The sequence below is a fragment of the Electrophorus electricus genome, chromosome 13, assembly GCF_013358815.1.
Source record: "Electrophorus electricus isolate fEleEle1 chromosome 13, fEleEle1.pri, whole genome shotgun sequence".
NCBI classification, from domain to species: Eukaryota; Metazoa; Chordata; class Actinopteri; order Gymnotiformes; family Gymnotidae; genus Electrophorus; species Electrophorus electricus.
Window position 1 is genome coordinate 12,473,071 of NC_049547.1, and position 20,000 is coordinate 12,493,070.

Below are 20,000 nucleotides of genomic sequence, written 5' to 3' on the forward strand. Positions count from 1 at the left end.
CCTTAAGTAGGTAGGGCCTGTACATCAGGTGCAACCTTTTAATACGGGAATGCGCAGCAAACAAAGTCATCGCTGATCGTCCTTCTGAAAGCGATTCCACAGTGCTGATCATTTGAGTAACAGCACACCTTTAACATTGGCTACCTATGAAGAAGTTTAAAGTGCACTACACTGATCGGCGTCTGGGGTCGTCGCGACTGGCCTTGTAGCGTATGGTCACACTGTCACCTTTTCATCTGCACGGTGCTGTCCCGTGTTTTGCTCTGGCCGTTTGTTGCTTTTTTTCTTGTTAAACTTGGTAATAAACTTGGTAAATATCTAGAACACCACTCAGCGTCTCCGATTAGATGTGCAAAGTAATTCAGACCTGTTGCGAGAATGAAATGATAGATGCGTTATTCCCCTTGTGTTGCCCAAGTACACGCTACCTCGGCGTTCAGACAGGTAAGAAGAAAGGAGGGGCGAGTTCTGTTTTCTCAGTCACGGCAAAAGTGTTGCTTAGACAGTCAGCATGTTTTTATAGCCGGTACGTATGCATATTGTTTTTCCTCGTGTAATAATGATGGAGCGGTGATGGGTGTAACCAGTGATAAGACTGGTTACATTTAAATCCAGATTTTGTTGGGAAACACGGTGGAAACGAGGTGTGTTGCGTCTTTAGCGTGAAGTACTCACATTTCTGTTCTCCTCCAGAAGGGGTCGCCATGATGGTGCCACATTGTGCCCAGGGGTCCGTTTGTTCAGTTTTACCATGGCAGAGAAATCTCTCTCTCTCTCTCGCTGTGTGTGTGTGTGTGTGTGTGTGTGTTTTTACCCTCTTCCGAAGCCCATGGCCAGCGTTTTCTGTTATTTACAGTTCTCGCGAAATGTCTCACTTTACTGCCCCGAGCTTCCCGCAAGATATCTCTAACCTTTTTTGTTCAAATAACTGAAAATATCTCTTAATGAAAGTCAGGAAATGCAAAGAAAAATTGCCAACATTTTTTGCGCCTTTAGTTCCACCGATTTATGATATAGTTAGTGCGGATCTGCAGTCCCCAAGCTATGTACGACGATGATTTCGGTTGACAACTGGTCAAACGCTGAAAAGCTTTAAGCCAATCTAACACTCGGCATTAGCAAAGGGAGCCTAATGAGAAAATATCAGACCGGCGTGCCGCAGGGTTCCTAATTCAATCTTAACTGATTGAAAAAGTAAAACTCAACATCCTTGAGGCTCGTCTAAACGCAAAGCCATTTTGTTCTATTGCTCTGTATCTATTTTAAAGGTAAATGCCCCATTTTATTTTTCTAACTTCTGACTGACCATTTCAATTCTACATTGCCAATATTACGCCCTTCAGCATCGCGATTTAACTAATTAGAGATTTTACATCATTGGGGAGAAAAGAGGAGACGCAAAAACTGTCACTCATTTTTAAGAAGACAGGCGCCGCTGGAGTGTGAAGAAATCGGCTCTAATTCAGAAAAGCGACCAAGCGAGAAAGCTCCTCAACATTACACTGCTGGTTATTAATCTGAGCTTTGTCCACAGAAACTGGCGTCTGCAGTCTGTAAACAATACTCTTTGATTCATCTTACCACGCGTCTGGGTACTATTTTCAAATGTAAAAACCCAGCCGTCTTTCTAATACAGAATATGCTGCAGAGACATGGTCTCCTTGCGAGTGTGAATTTTGTGTTGACTTAAAAAATATATAATAATAATAATAATAATAATAATAATAATAATACAATCTTAAATGTAATAGAAATATTCTGATTTCCTTTATTTTAACAATGATGAAAATTATTTGGTATATTATAAATGATAAATTGGCTGTATTGAAATTACTTACTGGCAAGTTCTTACAGGGTAAAAGGGAAATGGCATTGAACACCGCGAAGAATGACGCAAAAGAGTTAGCTATGTTCCTGCGGGGAATAGGTTGTTTACAATTAAACACACACACGGCCCCTCACTTACAGCATTAGGCGACGGCCTGTTCTATATGAGACGTATATTATAGAGCTCATTATGAAAAGTGTAATTCTGCTCTAAGCATAACTAATCTTTCCCTTGCAATGCTTTCGATTAAAACTGATCTCACGTGTCGATTTTACAGATTGATGGTTTGCGTTAAATTAACAAAAGGATATATTGCGCTACCGGCTCATAACCCATTTCTGTCTTAAATCTACCCATCTTGCCGGCTGAAACGGTAAGAAAAAAATTAGGCCCACCACTAATGGGTAGAAACAACATAAATGAAATCTGAGAAAGTACCGTAGTATAATAAGGAAATGCTTAAAACAGTGAAATTATTTAAAACAGTGTCGAGTCCGCCTCATTCACACGTCTATTAACGTCATCTCCACGTTTGTCCCAGTGGTGCGATACACGTTTTGCTGAATGATAAATCTTGAATGTCCTTGTTGTTCTAACGGGACGAAGCAGAATGGACAGCAGTACATGGCCTATGGAATGCAGATACAACCAGCAAAGGGAAATGGTTTAGTGTAGCGTCTCCACTCAGCTCGCGGATTACCGTTCCGCCTGTGCCCGTTTTGTAATAAAAGAAAACAAAAAAGAGGAGAAGAAAGAAAACAACAACCTCCAGTTTTAGAGAGACTTTAGGTGGGTTATAATAAAACATTTTCCTGGAGCTTTATTGATCAGTCACTCTGAGCTAATGTAATTATCCTCATCAATAGGGGACTGCAGGGAGAATCATTATGCGAGTGACAGTGATAAATGATCAGCGAAATGTGGCCTTTTCTCTGAGGAACCCCCGCGCCTGACCCGTCCACATACACGACGTAGTCATAGAAACACCTTGTGGCTAAAGCGGGGGAAACTGCTGAAACGTGTTTAAAGAAAGTGGAGCAGCGGGACTTACAAACAAACGAGAAACAAAAAAGAAGAAAAATTATTAAAACACAAAAACAACAACAAAAATATTCACCGTGCAGTAAGGACTCCTTTTCAAAATGAACTACCTCTTCCGAGATTCTTTTTATTATGAAAAGAGAGCGATACGAGCTTTAGAACACGCAGTACTAACCCCAACTACCGCTAATTCAAATGTTTCAATAAACAATGCACTTGCATAGATATGCTCATTTCTCTTGCATATTTATTTTCCAACGAGTGGCCCCTTTGCTTTACAGGTTCACCGAATCCAAGCGTGAGCTGGCGCTTTGCACTCTGCCCTGCGGATCGAATCACCTATTTTGTATGGTGCTCACATGATCAGATATTATCAAGGGTTAAGGGTGTATTAACATGTTGCCTTTGTGCACACGACTGCTCTCGTTTTTAACTGTTTATTGTGGACATTTAATATCGTTTGGAGCTCAGGCGGGACTGGCTAAGGCGCGGGTGTTGTGCAGGGGGGGAATATTGCGTATTTTATTCCAACAGCAGTGCCCGAAGTAGCTTTGACAGGAGAGGAGATGAGGGGCGGAGCTGTTTAGCTCGGCTGGATCATCCATCATTCCTGTCACACCGAATCGGCAAAGAGAAGCGGCAAAGGCAATCTACCTTCTGTCTCCCCAGAAAAGGGGGAAAACTATTAATATTAAAATTCTCCCCTCACAATAATCCTTTTTTTTTTTTTTGCATCTGATATCTTGTCACAAAGCGACAGATTTCTGTCTATTTTATCCATATACGTGTGTACAATAAATTAACAGTTGATATTATGCTTCATTATTGACAGCGGTAGTTAATTATAAATATAGATTAAATGTTCAGAAAATGAACATTATGTAAATAAATAAAACGAGAATGCATGTGTTTTAAGGGGTGTTTTTGCTTGAACGAAATTACAATTTCACTCACACACAGGTCTATATTTACATTTTCTAAATTTTCATTAATATGTCTGTGTCTATGTATACGCAGAATATTCAAGATTATGACCAGAAATAATTAAGTTAAAATGGTACTCTGTAGCCTACGATTGCGTGTGTTCGCTGGGATTTATTATTTTTTTAAACGAACACAACAACGGTGTGAACCAAATGAACTGATTAGAACGTATAGCCTTTTGAAGAATCAATAGCTAGAGTAAATAGAGCAAACATCACTTAAAAATAAATATAACAAATAAAATTATACAAAATAAAATAAAATCCACATCTGCTGGATGATCCAGCCGAGCTAACCTTACTCCTTGGAAACAATTGGAATCCACGTTTTTACACCAAACCTTTGTGCAAACTGCATCTATCTCCATTTTAATATAATAATAATCATTATTTATTATTATTATTATTGTTGCTGTTATTGTTGTTATTATTATTGCAAAATATACTGGAATGCGCACACACACAGCACGATTATCCTACAATAAAAACAAAAATATGGCTTGGCACTGAGTATAATGAGCTGCCTATAACCGAGCGCTGATATTTACGCTGCATACTACGGTACAAAAAGAATTCAAAGAAATAACCTTTTAAGGTTGTGATTTCTGGTGTGAAGCAGCAACTCCGATAGCCGCGGGCAAACGCTGCCAATGAGACTGAAGTGCGACTGTGAAGTAGTCAACTAGTCAACAGCTTGCTGAGGGTTTGAGCAGCAGGGGTCGCCTATGAGCGGCGCAAATCACTGCGCTTTCTCTTGCCTTTGTTCAACAGGAGAGAACAGCCCGCTTTTCTCATCCATTGTTTCGGACTAATGCTAAAAGCCCGATAAAACAAACTAGATCACTGTAACAGACTGCACTTTGCTAATATTAATCCATTTACATTTTTTTTTCCATTTCAGCTCTAGCTATGCACGACTGTGCAGCAAGAAAAACAAAACAAAAACTAAAAAACCGACAAAAGTGACATAGTATTCAGAGATTAAAGTTACAACTCCCAATAATAATAATAATAATAATAATAATAATTGGATCACTTGCAACACACGCTTGAGCACACAGGAATCTAACAAAATCAAAAATGAAATATTTATTACAGCATTTGTGACTGAACACCTTTTAAACATTACGTCACAGTCCTCATACAAGTATTTAATGTATTTTTGACAAAGCTTAAGGGAGACAGCATTTTATCATCTAGTGAGGAACACGTGCTGAAAAAGGAAGGAATTCATGGACATACAATATCAATGCCACAGCAGATCTGAAACTAGCAAAAACATTCTTTTTCAATTGAGGTAAACACATAGAATATCTAACATGAAACAATTAATAGACTGAACTCTGTACGAAGTTTGTTACAATATTCTCTTAGCTTTTCTCCAAGCTTTGAGTTCATAATTTAAGTTCTTTTTTTCTCTCCTTTTTTTTTTATTTTTTAAATTTTTTTTTTTAAGTTTTAGGTTTTTTTTGGTGCATCAACCAATCAATAGCTTCGCTATGCCACAGAATCCACCATCATGTCTGTTCTGTCCGTGTGGTGTGTATACTGATCCGGCGGCTTGGAAACTACTGCATGACGCTGCGTGTCCACAAATAGGCTTCCTTCAATAGGCTCTTCCTCTCGAGAGTCCATGATACAAAAAAAAAGTAATAATAATAAAATAAAAATGTATAAAACCAACACAATCCAGTGCTTGGGCAATTCAAACTAAGAACTTTACCTACAGGGAAACATTCATTCATGAACCAAAAGAAGAAGAAGAAGAAGAAGAAGAAGAAGAAGAAGAAGAAGAAGAGTGGCCTGAAATAATGGTTGGTGGGTCTTCCAGAGAGCGCAGGCTTCATTTAACAAGCTCTCTGACAGAGTGCTGCTTCTGGTCCTTACTCAGCCAGGTTCACTGCCCACGCTACTGTTGGTGACAGGGCCGAGATTTCGCAGATGTTTCTTCCTTTCTTATTTATCGTGTTTACTTGTTTGTTTGTTTATTGCTGCAACAAGACCATCTCTCCCTCATGGAACAGCACACACAGTGTGAAAAGCGGGGATCAATCTTTTATTCTAGGACTAGCTCAGGAAACATAAATTGAGTGATCAAGAAAAATGCACAAGTTTTAACTTAGTGTCTATACTTTTATACTACAGTAGTTATAACTCTTGGAGTCTCTTTTGTCATTTTTTAATCTTCCAGAATGATTTCTTTAAAATGGTTCAAATGAGAGCATGTTTGACTGCGTTTCGGTGTATGTGTAAGTCTGTGTTTCTGTGAGTTTGTATGTTTTGTGATAGCTGAAGTTGAAACATCTTCTGTTGATCTTTAACAAAAGCCCAAGACTTTACAAAGTGTTCTTGTCAGCTTGGTCCTCCATCGATGAAAGTAACAAAATTGACAAGATAAAAAAATTATCACAGCTCATCTGGAATTCCATTTGTAGTGTCTAATTCTGGTCAAAATTGTTCTTTTTTCCTTTTTTTCTTAAAAATAGTCTCAAAATCACTTTAGAGGGATGAGAGTTGTTTTCTTGCTTGCTCTTGTTGTCAGGATCCCTTTCACTACTGGGCGTGGATGTCCAGGCCTTGTCCACCAGTGCTGTGGTCAATGGGGGTCAGAATAGGGGGGCTCTGTGCAGACATGGGTATTCCTGGGTGACCATGAGGTCCTCCGTGCATTAGAATGGCGGCGTGGGGAGACGGCTGGCCAGAGAGGTAGGGGTGGAGAGGGGGTCCATGTCGTAGCTGAGGGAGGTGTGGCATGGGAGGAGCCGGAGGCGAAGTATGGTAGGGTAGGGGCGCCATGCTGATGCCCACAGGAGCGCTCTGAAGTACGTACTCCCTTGGCACGCTCTGCAGACCTGCAACAGGGAGAGGAGACTTATCAATACAGCTTACGCACTTTCGCTCGTTCGCACGCTTGGGTTTCATATCGTTATCGCTGAAGTAACACTAGAAGAAAATGGACATTTTAGGAGCCCATTCAGGATAAACAGCGAGCTCAAACTGGCCAGTGCGATCCTCGCTGCTCCATGCCTCCCTGGGACAGCGGAACACGGTGCCCTTATTCTGTGTAGTCCATGCTGGCCATAGAAATGGATGTTTGATTAAATGAGACGCAGGGAGCAAATCCCCAACCGGTGCGTGTCTGCTCACGTAGCACATTCAGAGGGCAGAGCACATGAAAAATTACACTGCAGCATTCCAGCAGCGAGCGGGACATGGAGGGGCCCCGTGCTCTCACCGCCAGTTCTCCTTCCACAAAATGATCCGCATAGCCATCCACCAGCAGTGCAAGTGGATGAGATGGGAAACATTGCACAATGGTAGCAATTCCCTAGTGGAACTCTGGGACAAAGAGTGGTGCATCTCTCAGGGGTCCACGGGGCTCCTAACAGGTTTAACATTTGATTTGACACATCTGATTTGATCCATTTAAGAACTTAGTGAATAATTTAGGAGCTGTTTAACCATAGCAACGCACTAGTGGAGAAACAGTGCGCCAAATAAATGCTTTTCTTGATAAGAGAACTTTTGAAGGAAACGTAACCAAATGCTGGAGAAATGTGGAGCAGACGTGATCGAGTGTATAAGCACCCAGCCGGAAGAAAACGTGCACAAAATGCGCGTAGGTTCCCTTTCTGCTGTGCCTAGACACCTCGACCTCGTTTGTGTATTTGCTGGTGCGATGCAAGCTGGGATTTGGAGTTTGATATCTCGGCAGCAGCGCTCCTCGGGGGTCTGCAGCGTGGTGTGCAGGTGTGGGCGTGGGCCAGGCGTGCAGCCCGGGGGCAGACCATGGTGCGGCATCCCGAAGAGCCGGAGGCTGGACCAGCAGCGGGCCACGGGACAAGCTGGACCCGGCCACTGCTTTGTAATGTGAACCCCTGGGGGATTAGCAGTGGCCATTGAAGGTGGAGGGGGGGGGAGAGGGGGTCGCCCCAAGGTCACCAGGCATGCTCACTCTCCGCATTCCTCTACCTTGGTACACCGCAATTAAGAAATTACACAGGAGGGCCCGGCAGGGGAAAAAGAGCAGCAAAGGCCGAGATTAATGGCTGATCTCACGGGCTGAAAGCCGGACCATTTTCTAATACTCGCTTTGCCCCTAACTTCATTTCATTCAAATGCACATGTTTGTTAAAGTGGTCTTTTAAAAGCTCACTATCGGGGTCATAAAAAAAGTAAATCAATCCAGACTAGGAGGCAGGGGGAGTGTGCTCACCTCCACATAACCTACAGCTCCTGTTAAAAGGCCCAGCAGATGTTTTTGACACTGTAAGCTGGTAATCTCAAGTCTGCTAAACTGTAGTCATTCTGTTAAGTAGATCTGTGCCCCCCCCCCCCCCCTTTATTAACAGGAGTGGTAAAACCATCTGAAGACAATAACGCTTCCTCGACCAGCCTACTCTCTCTGTCTGCTTCAGCAGAGCCGTCTGCTCAATGGCTGCTGATAATTAACTACCAAATATGCCATATTGTGTGGCTGCGTAATCAAATCAAGAGTGGGTAATATTCGTCTGTATTAAGCTATTAATGTAATTGGTCATGAAGCATAAAATATGTTACGTAATTAAATAGTCTAGAAATGATATAGCCTATATTAAGAATTATCCAAGCTGAGCAAATGTTGTCTCTGTGTGGCTGTTTTAGGGAACATTGCTTTCTGCATTTTTGACTCCATTAGCAGTGGCGTGCGAGAGATGGGAGGGTGTCTAGAAATGGGCGCTGTCAGGAGAATCGCCATGGTGACCCTTTGCAAAATCCACTGCCTATTTACATATAAAGGGTTCTTTTAATCAAGGTAAGTGTTATTATATTGTGCCTCATTGAGCAGAGGAGTTTAGGTGTTAAATAAAATTTTCTCTGCCCCGGCGCCTTTGGGATGCGATATGTCTTGATTCCTCAAATGTCAGTGCCACAGTCTTGGCGGGAGGTGTAATGGGCGTCTTAATCAGACGGCAGCCATTTAGCCTCCGAGAGAAAGAAAGCGAGCGAGAGAGCGAGAGAGGCAGAGAGAGCGTGGCGAGGGAAATTCCCCCCTTTTATATGCAGTCATCCTTTAATGTCTCCGTCCCTTTGAATTTATCTCACCGTCTCTCCTGTCTTGGCATCTTACGCTGGGATTCGGTCCACCACCACCCCCACCCTCGCCCCCCGTAAAAAATAATCAAAACACACGGGTTCCCCCAGTGAAGGATCGGCCGTCTCACCCCGGCCCGTATATCTCGCCCGGGGACCGTAATGTACTGCAGCGTTCCCGTCTTTGCATATAAGATAATTTGGGCATCAATCCTTCGCCGCGACAGATTTATGTCACTCCGAGGACAGTTTCACTTCTCCTTCTTTATCGCTTCACTGGAGCCTGCTTAATTTCTCCCCGTCAGCCCCTGCCCCTGGAGATGTTATTTTTTCCCCTAAATGTCCAACATTTGCATTGGCTGCCAGAGATGGGGGAGGAGTGATGCTGCTGTTGTGATAAACACATTCATGGCCAGGACGTCTCTCTCTCTCTCTCTCTCTCTGTCTCTCTCTGTCTCTCTTTTGCCCACTGTCTGGCGCCACAAGTCCGTCCCCTCCAGGGACATCCGAGGTGTGCATGGCAACATCACCCTTCAACTCTCTTCTTTCTGGTTACAATTTTGAAGTGAGCTTCCCCAGCACACCATGCGCAGGTAGAGTGAGAGGGTGTGTGTGTGTTTGTGTGTGTGTGGAAGGGCTCCCGGTGTTACTCAGGGTTGTTACTGTGAGGCTTCCAACTAAAGCACCGACAGACAGAGGAAAAAGATCACAGTTCTACTTACTTCCCCCTTTTCATTGAGTTTTGAGTTACATGTAGTGCCATTGCCCATCCATGCCCATATTCATCCCCATTCCACTCATAGGGCCTGGAAGAAGAGAGAGAAACACCAGAGAGATATGAGTCACAGCGAGGACACCAGAGAGAGAGGAGTCACAGCGAGGACACCAGAGAGAGCGGTGTGAGTCACAGCGAAGACAGCAGAGAAAGAGGAGTCAGAGTGAGAAAACCAGAGGGAGATATGAGTCAGAGTGAGGAAACCAGAGAGAGAGATATGAGTTACAGTGAGGACACCAGAGAGATATATGAGTCAGAGTGAGGAAACCAGAGAGATATGAGTCAGAGTGAGGAAACCAGAGAGATATGAGTCACAGTGAAAACACCAGCAAGAGATGAGTCAGAGTGAGGACACCAGAGAGAGATATGAGCCACAGTGAGGACACCAGAGAGAGATATGAGCCACAGGCAGTGAGGACGGAGCCCGGCTCTAGAGAGGTCCAGGTACAGCAGGAAAAGGGCAAGAGGGAAGAGAGAAGGTGAAGTGGTGTGTTACAACCAGGAGGTGCACCTGCGGGTCGAACCATCCACGCGCGCATTATGCTTGAGATAGGTCAAGGAAGAGATGTGGCCGGCAGCGGCAGACGGGTAGAGGCTACGATGACATGCTGGGAGAGCACAGTGGACAAGTGCTAGGGGTGAGTGGAGCTCAGCGCTAGGGGTGAGTGGAGCTCAGCGCTAGGGGTGAGTGGAGCTCAGCGCTAGGGCTGAGTGGAGCTCAGCGCTAGGGGTGAGTGGAGATCAGCGCTAGGGGTGAGTGGAGCTCAGCGCTAGGGGTGAGTGGAGATAAGCGCTAGGGGTGAGTGGAAATGAGTATGGTGCCGTGGTTAGTGACAGGACATCCAGTGGTCGGGCAGGCTTACCAGCTGGCCGGATTCCCATGTGTTGCTGGCCGTCCAGCACAAAACTGCCCATGGGCTGACCCTCTGGACTATACGCCGCTCCCTGGCTCACTGAAGGATCAAGAAGAAAACCTGATTGTAGTCAAAACGCGGACATGAGGGGGGAAGAAGAGAAGACATACCAGACAATCAGCAAATGTCCCAGCTCCAGCCCAAACATACTATAAGACACCATGCTACACTCGTGAGTCAGAGAGTTAGCATGCAAGCACAGAAAGCCACGCTGATGCACACCGACTCACACGTGGTCATTAGAGAACCGTGGGGCTGATACATTCTCCACTGATTAAGAGAAAAGAAGAAAGCCTCCAGTTCAACTACACATTCCTCTGGAAAAAAAAAAAATCACATCCAACTAACCTAACTGGGTTTGTTCATCTTATAATTAGTAAAGCTGCTACCATCGTACTGAACTGAAAGAACTGGCTATATATGGAGGGACTGGCTGTGTGCAGGAGATCCCCTGCAAGGAGACGAAAGGAAGCGCTTAGTCATGCTGTCTTTGGGCAGTTTGCTGATTGTGACAGTTTCTAAGCATGCTTTCAAATATTCACAACACATCCCAGCTGTTGTGGCAGGAGCTACAGCACTTTTGGGCTGTCTTGCTTCAATAATTGCTTCACAACCTTAGTGCCCATTTATGGGACTTTTACTAAAATGCTATGGCTATAAAATCCCCAAAGTTTTTTACTGAGGCCCCCTGCTTGTGGCCTGCTCCAGCTGCCTCTCCTCCTGCACCACGCACTGGACTGTGGAGGGTCATTTTTTATGATTTTATCACAAGGTGCTTTTTGTCATCAGGGCCTCCACAGGATATGGCAAATCAATGTCTAATCAATTTACAATGTGTAGTCTTTTTAATCCATTTACAAGAACAGTAAATCTGTCCATACTTGTATCCCAGAGGCAGAAATCAGGATTAAATCAATAAACACAAAACCCTCTGGATTTTTGCCCCGCATTTCCAAAATTAATTAATCACTAAGAATTACAAGAAGCATATCAAAAAGAGACAGTTAAAAATGCTCCTGGCATTCCTGTAAAGTCCTCTTGTGGCCAATTAGCATTTCATAGAGAATGTGGGTTAATATATCTCTAACAAGCTAGATTGGGAAACATGTAATTAGAGCCAATCAGCTAACGTGCTTGGTCATATTGGCACAGGTCCCTGTGAGAGGCACAGGACTGTGTGTGGGGGCGGGGAGGGACGAGGGGAGGGACGAGGGTTGCACCCCGTCCTGGCAGACTGTGTGCAACTGTTTGTCTGCCAGAGACCTGACTGGAATAGGGAGCGGAGACGATGGCTTTACCTGCTCGGTTTGACTGGTCAATCATGGGCTGTACTATTCTTCTTCTGGCATTAATGAACCTGAGAAAGACAAGAGGAGTGGAAACAGAAAGGACACGTTAAATCACCTTCCATTAAAAGAGACAAATATTCATTAAAGGCCCCAATAAATAAGAAGCCATTTGCGCCACTTTATGGCTAACTCCTTGAAAAGCGCTCAAAACTGAGAAGCAACAACAACAAAAGAGTGATTGTGCTTAGGCTTGGGAGCCCGACAAGGTGTCCCTTTAATGTCCCTTATGATCTATTCCTGTAGCTTAATAAAGCTTTTGATTACTTTCGGTAGCTATGGCTACTCCGCAGACATTCCCCAAGCATCGCATGTAGCTGTGTAGCCACTGTGCAGCAGACACGCACAGGCCTGCATCTTCCCTGCAGTCCAACAGCCTCTGGGCCCCGGGCCCCGGGCCCCGGGCCCTCTCCCTCACTCATGCATATAAACATTATTCTTGGTGGGTTATCGCTCATTAGAAATTCAGAATAAGTTAAAAGTTTCTGAGGGGCAAGACACAAATGGTTCCTTTCAGCTTTTGACCCCCCCCCCACTCCGCCCCCCTCCCTGGCTGCTTTGTAGGGGACTCTGGTCCTCTTCCAGCTGTCTCTAAATGAGGACCAGGCATTGCCACTCGGTGCTTTCACAAGGTATTGTTATGTCAGCAAGCCCATCAATTAGGCTGTCTGAAGTTTTATCACTAGCGCAGCGGCGAATAAGCACAGCTCCACAAAGCCTTACCCAGCACAGCTCTCCCCTACTGCTCCGCACCACGGAGACGAAGGGGTCACCGGGAGGTTAGTGCCAGCCAGGGGAAGCCCTCTCTCTCCCGCCTGGAGTGGGGAACCCTGGACCGTGTCAAAGAGCAAGCCAGGCCGACCCACGCCAGAGGAAACTCCCCTCCTGTACACGCCCCGGCCACACCGGGCACTTAGCACTACAGGTACCAACATGTGTTTGGTATTAGAGGGAGGTTTCAAATCACGGTGGGGCCATCCTGAAAGAACGACGACTGTGTGGGGGGTTGGGTTGGGGTGGGGGGCGGTGGGCGTGGCCTAACGCACCAAGGGCCACGCTACAGGACTGGTCATTAGACCCACAGGAGAACTGGAATCAATTTAGGCTCCAAATCCCTCATGAAGCCCCTGATACCTGCCCTTACCTTCTACTTATTAACTTAAATGCCCGTAATCTGGGCTTTCAAAGCGACATGTTTAAATTTACAAAACACACATCTGGGGAAAAAATAAAGTCTCATTTGCCAGAGAGTGAGAAAAGGGTTCTTTGGGTTTCTTTTTCAGCTCCAGACAGAGGGATGAGAGACTCGGACACGAAAGAGAAACAGCAATGGGTATTAACAGAGGGCACGCAATTAGAAATCCACACAGGCGCAGGGATCGTTCATTTTAGTATATCGCAGGACTACTTGAAATGTTTTCGCCCAGATATGCGATGTCTATTATTAGGAACTGTAAGCTGCTCGAAACCACAGTCATCACTATGATCCATTTAAGATTGTTGAAGTCATAGGAATGAGTCAGGTCTTCTCGGAGGGCTATCTTTGCTGTCAGAAACGCCACTGAGCCTGTGGCTAGGTGAAGGGTTAGCCTTGGGCTTCAAAACCAGCTGAGCGAGTAAGAAAACATGGAACACGGAACACACCAAAAAAGAAAAAAAAAATCCCCCCTATCAGGATTTTCTGGGCAGACAGCGAGACTCGGGCCTTCCAATCGCCGCGTCGAGCCTGCCGTCTTAAGGAGAGCTCCAAGAGGCTCAAATCAGAACCATGTGAACATGCTCTCGCCCCCCCCCCCCCCCCCAAACGGAACCATAAACACGTAATGATAGGATTGTTCCTCGCAGGTGAGGAGTATGCCCACTCTCTACCAGAGCACATCAAAGCTCATCCCCACACATCACCACAAGACAGCTAGCAGGGTTTCCTTCAGAAGTAGCACAGGTTTTTCTTTCCAACAAAATGCATTGTTATATTGCCATTTTTAAGCATGGAGAAATGAGGGGGGGGAAATAGCATATCGAAGAAAAAACATTTCATTTGCACAAGCATGTCTCACACACACACACACACACACACACACACACACACACACACACACACACAGCACTGAAGTTATTCATGTATTTCTTTAACAGCTGCCACTGGGATTGACCCCTTCATGTCAACGCTGTCCCCGTCGGCCACATCTTTGCACATTACAAGGCACACACACACACACACACGTGGGTGCGCGTGCATGCACACCACAGCGTCTGTTTTCCCTCTCTAAACTGTTGCCACAGTAACGCAGGGGGGCCTGACCAGGGCCCACTCCTGGCCCTCCGAGCGCCTTTTATCAGCTAGAGTAAAGCCAATTGAGATTATCAGAGCTGGCCCTGATAACACTGTTTTCCTCCTCCCATGAGCTGCTAATGGGGTGTGCTTAGAACAACACCCGCACCAGGCCTGCAGAGAGAGGAGGCTTGAGCTGGCACACTGGGGAACACTGTGGAGACACACACACACACACACACACACACACACACACACACACACACATACACACACCAGGGACCTGACCACAACAAGCACCTCCCTGAGTGACTCCCAACTAAGTAACCGGTTCTGGATCGGGAGTGAAGGACAGAGTCCTTCAAAACTCTTACCACCATTTTTTATTATTTACATCTGGTAGAGTGCTTATTATAGCCTGAGCCTGTAGAACATTATATACCAATGGCCACTTCCACTCACTCACACACACACACACACACACACACACACACACACACACACACACACACACTGACTGGTATTATCACCCTCACACACCTCCCCCAGCATGGGAACTCCATGCTGTCTTCAAACAAATAATTAAAGGTTAGGTGAAGGGGTCACTGAGAGGTCATTTCTCCGGATACTCTACAGAATGTGTACATTACTGCAGGAGAGGAAAAAAAGACTCCGGCTGCCGGTGTTTGCTGCGTATCCCAGCAGCTTTTACAAATCAGTTGAGTGAATTCGAAACAAAAGAAAGAAAGAAAGAAAGAAAGAAAGAATAAGAAGGAAAGAAAAATGCTACATGTCTAGAGAACGGCTGTAGAGCAGGCGTGTTTCTGGGTGCGTGTGTGGGAGGGAGAGAGAGGAAACCTAATCTCTGTCATAGTACAACGTGCCTACAGCTGGAGTCTGTGTCTTTTGGACGGAACACTTCTACTCCTGTGCGCAGATGCCATGCGCGCCGAGTCTCCACTCCTGCCCGAGTCCCGGGCCGCCGGCAGATCGCTTTCACGGCCATGTCGGGCGGAGAGATTTAGAGCAGCACGGCTCGCAGACCGCAAAACCGCCGCGAATATGAATAATACAGCGCAAGCTGCAGGAGTCCACTTGACCTCACTCTACCGTGGAGCTGCGTCAACACTCGATCCGTGGCCAGAAATCTCAGCTCGGGCCGCCCGAGGGGAGCCAGATACATCCTGGCCCGCCAGCCCGTGTGTTAAAAAGACGGCTGGGGGGCGGGGGGAGTACTTCCTGGCGGGCGTGGCTTCTGCCGCGCCCCCGTGCGGGAGCAACGCCCGCCGAGGACACAGACGGCTTCCTCCTCTGCCCTGCTAAGCACGTGAAGCCGCGCCATTGGCCAATAGGACGGCGGTTTGGAAGGCAGCAGTGACGATATTGCAGAATCACTAAAGCACCTTAGCATGTGTATTACCTCCTCCAGACAGATAGGGGGAGAGAAGAGTGATTTGTATTACGGGCCCACCTGGCAACTGGCTCCGGTTGTCGGCATTCCTTTCGAGAAAGCCCTGTGCCAAACCACCCCGCCCTGGAGCGCAGCCAAGAGGGCCGGCCTGGCACTGCACCCTGACCAATCGCGGAGGGCCTAGTCCTGGGAGCCCAGCCAATCAGGGCCAGGGTCACTTGTTTGACAAGTTTGCAACGAGAGAGCAAGAGGGCCAGGAGAGAGCAATCACATTGCTCGGAGGCAACTGGCTCGGCACTGTTACCCCGCGCCTGGAGAGCGGCGCAGAGGTTCCAGCTCCGTCCTGCTCTGAGCGAGAAACCTGCCGAATGCGCAAAACGAGAACGCGCTCCCAAAAGACCCAGCCAGGCCAGAGCTGGGGAGAAGCCTGCGCTCCACGAAATTCTTGTGCAACACTCAGCAGACTGGAACGGTCTGCGATTAGAGTTCAAGAGCATCACCATGTTCTGCTTCCAATTGAATCTTATTGCTCCCATACATCTGTTTCAGCCAGAAAATCCTAAACAAAACTAATTAAGACACTTCAGCAAGATTCCAACAAGGACATGGCTCTAGGAGGGAAAAAAACAGCACCACCGTCAACTTTGACCCAGGAAGCGTACACAGACGAAGCCTGGGAAGCATGGGTTTAATAAAAGCAAACATGTCCCAATTATCACCCACTACCGGGGTCATGCGTGCATCCGCAGGCCACCGGCAGCCCCCGATCTGCTGTGGGGTAAATGCAGGTTTCATATCAGGCCGGATGGGCCTTTCAGAGAGATGCAGTAGCTGTTTAAGATGATCTCCGCGCTGCACCTATCTGAGGATTTATCATGGACTATACGAGAGGATCTGTTCCCATGCAGTCTGGAGGACAGAAGAGAGTGGGCGTGACGTGGAGACAGGGGAGGAGCCTACGGAGACTCTCTGTGTCTCTCCCACAGCTCTCTCTCTTCTTTAAGTTAAAACAGGAGTCGAGAGACAGAGGCAGTGAGCATTACCTCACCCTGTTGCTTGATTCAGTGCAGATGGGAGAGGAAGTTGAGTAGGGTGGTGTGTGTGTGTGTGTGCGTGTGTTTGCGTGTGTCTGTTTTGGACGAAGGTTGGGGGGGGGGGGGGGGGGTCTGAGAGGCCATGTTCAGGCCACTGTGATGTTTACATATTTCTCTGCAGCTCCTCTTGGAGGGAAAAGCTTCACCTCTCTACGTCTCAGTGGATTTCACCACTTCGCTCGCCTTGCCTCGCTCCTCTCCTGCTCCCACATGTCTCGTGCTCCTCTCCTGCGCTCTCCCACTCTTCTCCCCTTTGTCTCACACTCCTCTCCCTCTTTTTTTTCTCTACAGGCTGCCCCCCCCCCCAAAAAAAATCCTTCTGCATTCCTCTCGTGACATATGAAGAGAATTTGCTCTCTCTCCTTCTTTTCCTCTCGGAGCTGTTTTCCTGCTCCAGTTCTCAGTCAGCAGGAGTCATTAAGACTCTAGTGGAAAATCAGACAAAGAATTATATATTTGTTTTGCAAGCTGACACGATTTAACGAGCTGCTAATTAAAATAAATCAATAGCACTGCGGCACTCTCTCTCTCTCTCTCTCTGTGCTATCAGAGAAAGGCATGACTCTGGTAGAGGCTGCTTGCTTTAGATGTGCTGGGATGGCTGAAATTTCATAGACGGCACTCCACTATTCCTCCCAACACTCACGCGGGGCGGTGCGGGGCGCGGTTCCCCGTGACCCCGACCATGAGAGAGCCCTTTTACGGATAGGATTTCACGGTGCTTCATCCAGCTAGGAACAGCAAGGGTGGTGTGGAACTACAGCAACTGTGCTACTGTCCCTCTAAAATAAAAACCCGTCAGAGGGCAAGGAAACCCCACCTCTCAGGGGAGGGATGTTACCACCCCTACCCCCACCCCCGGTCTGGTGGAGGGCGCGAGGCGACCCCTGCGTGGCCCAGCTGTTAACTGTCCGTCAAGCACCTGGAGTGGCCGCGTGGGCCAGGAAGCCCCGGTTGTCGCACCTTTGATCCTGAGAGCAGCAGCTGCCGCTTCAGAGAGCAGGACTTTGTTCTTCCAATTCTGCTCTCCTCGCTCTGTCCTGCGGCACAAGCCCCACCGAATCCGCTGGTAAGGAGGCGCGCGCGTGCATGCGGAAGGTGGAGGAGGGAGGGGTCTGACAGAGCAGGAGAGCGAGAAAAACCTCTCCCGCTTTCGCTTGCTACATCAACAAGCTCTGACAACTGCGGCGGGCTTTTTCTTGGCCCCGGCAGGGCTCACAGGCATCTCCTTTGACGCTCCGCTCTCTCCCTTCCTTAAAAGATATGATAGTTATTGTTTAAATCAGTCTCTGAATGAAATGGACTGGGGCCAAGGCAGCCCCAGGCGTCAACACACCTGTGTGAACGAGGCCTTCTGTAGCAACTGGGCGCAGCTAACCTACACTAGCACTACCTGTTTTCTCCTTCGAGTGCAGAAATACCTCTCTCTCTTTCTTTTTCTCTCACTCTCTCTCTTTCTCTCTCTTTTTCTCTGTCAGGCGGCACCTAATCTATCCCTCCCCACATTAATCCCTTTTCTTCTCTAGACAGGCACTTTTGCTCTGGAATGTTTTTACCAGTGCTATTATTTTTGATTATCACTGCCAGAAGAGGGATTAGGAGTCTGTCCACATTTTCTCAACACCCCCCCCCCCCACCTCATCTGATGAGGGTTTATAGGTGCATGTAAGTGACTTGCCTTCTTTTTGTGCACTTTCTGCTGTTTTAGACTTTCTGAACCATTTCAAAGCACCCCTGCACATGTCAGCTTAGCTGTGTGTCAGACACTGAGAGGCAGGCCAGTCCACATCCTCAGAAGCCACTCATTCAGTTTCAGTTTTCGTACCACTCCGGTTGGTTTATATGGAACGAGTATACAGAAGAGTGGTTACCTCTAACATGCCCAACACACACACACACACACACACACTCACACACACACACACACACACTTCAGCGCAAGAGGGTGTGGGTATGTGGTGGTTAATGGTGGGTGGTGGCTGAGACCAGCCGTGGGTGGTCCAGTAGGGGCTCCTGACACCCTCCACCATGCCGGGCCATCCAGTCCTGCTCTCAGTCTTCTGCCAGCAAGCCTCGATCATTCCAGGGCCTCCTGGAATCGGGAAGGTCCGGAGTCGGGGATCAGTCGCCCCATTCTCTCTGGCCTGGAGGGGCTCTGCTTCCCCTGCCTCCCGAGGCCCATAAGGAGGCTTTTGTCCCATGTGGCAGGGAAGGTAGGTGTAATCTCCGTCACCCTGCACCATCACCTCCGATCTCAGCACACCATCAGGGATACGGGCCTCTTTCCCCCTGTACAGCCTTGCTCCTTTTCTCTCCTTTTCTCTCCTCCCTCTCCACCCCTCTTTCTCCGGCCCCCCAGGAATCCAGCAACAGTCGCCGCGGCTCCTCTTCTTGTCAGGAATCATGCAGGCGGCTTCGTGGATTACCAGGGGAAAGCGATTATGACACCGCGGAGGCGTGATATTTCAAACAAAATTGAGCGTCAATTGACTGCATCATCTTGGCAATGCCAGCGCCTCCGCCGATACACTCAGACAGGAAATAAGGCCAATCTATTTCCTCTGCTTCATATCAAACGGCACTCGCTCTCCCTGCCTCCACTGGGGGACTATAATGGGCTGGTGCACTGCAAGCAGGGCCTGTGGAGAGGGGCTTCAAATGCACTTCTTATGTAATGCAAATACCTCTGGATTGCACATGAGGGTTTCACAGACACAGAACAAGGATCTGGCAGAAGGGTGCCTGTTTTTCTCTGTTTTTGTTTTCGCTCTCTCTCTCTCTCTCTCTCTCTCTCTCTCTCTCTCTCTCTCTCTCAGTCCCTTCTAAGGGAGTGATGTATTTAGGGCAGTGAAAATGCAAAGTGGTCCCAGCGATATGAAGCCACGAAGCAGAGGGAGGCTGGGTTGCTCCTCCAACGCCTCCTCACACGGGCTCTGCTCCCATGGCCACACCAGGACCACACCAGGACTCAGCTGTGGGGACTCCTTGGGCTCCTGGCGCAGGGCGCCACACGGTCAGTGGGCATTGTCAGTGCGTGTTTGTGTGCACATACGTGGTATCAGCACTGCAACGCGAGCCTGTAAAGAGCAGCAGTTAAACATCCTGCTTCTCTGGAACCTCTCGTGAATAATTGATGTGGCACTCAGCTCAGTAGTTACACACACCTACACACACACACACACACACACACACTCACACTCACAGTCATATACACACACAAAGACACAAACTGAAGCACTGAGCCTGTTTGAGCGCAAAAAGCT

At 47.3% G+C, this 20,000-nt stretch overlaps 1 protein-coding gene across 6 annotated transcripts in view; it reads right to left on the bottom strand.

Moving 5' to 3' along the window:
- Positions 1 to 4,916: 4,916 nt before the first annotated feature.
- Positions 4,917 to 20,000, bottom strand: part of meis2a (Meis homeobox 2a) — a 74,871-nt gene continuing 59,787 nt past the window's right edge. For 3 of the 6 annotated variants that reach the window (XM_035532625.1, XM_035532623.1, XM_035532624.1), the window contains exons 10-13: positions 11,913 to 11,971; positions 10,564 to 10,674; positions 9,648 to 9,731; positions 6,614 to 6,704 (exon numbers count right to left, since the gene is read on the bottom strand). In XM_035532625.1, coding sequence (XP_035388518.1) covers positions 9,673 to 9,731; positions 10,564 to 10,674; positions 11,913 to 11,971 — 229 coding nt within the window. In that variant the 3' untranslated portion in view covers positions 6,614 to 6,704; positions 9,648 to 9,672. Of the gene's footprint in view, positions 6,705 to 9,647; positions 9,732 to 10,563; positions 10,675 to 11,912; positions 11,972 to 20,000 lie in introns of all 6 variants that reach the window. The other 3 variants (XM_035532626.1, XM_027011592.2, XM_027011591.2) reach the window with 3 other exon arrangements.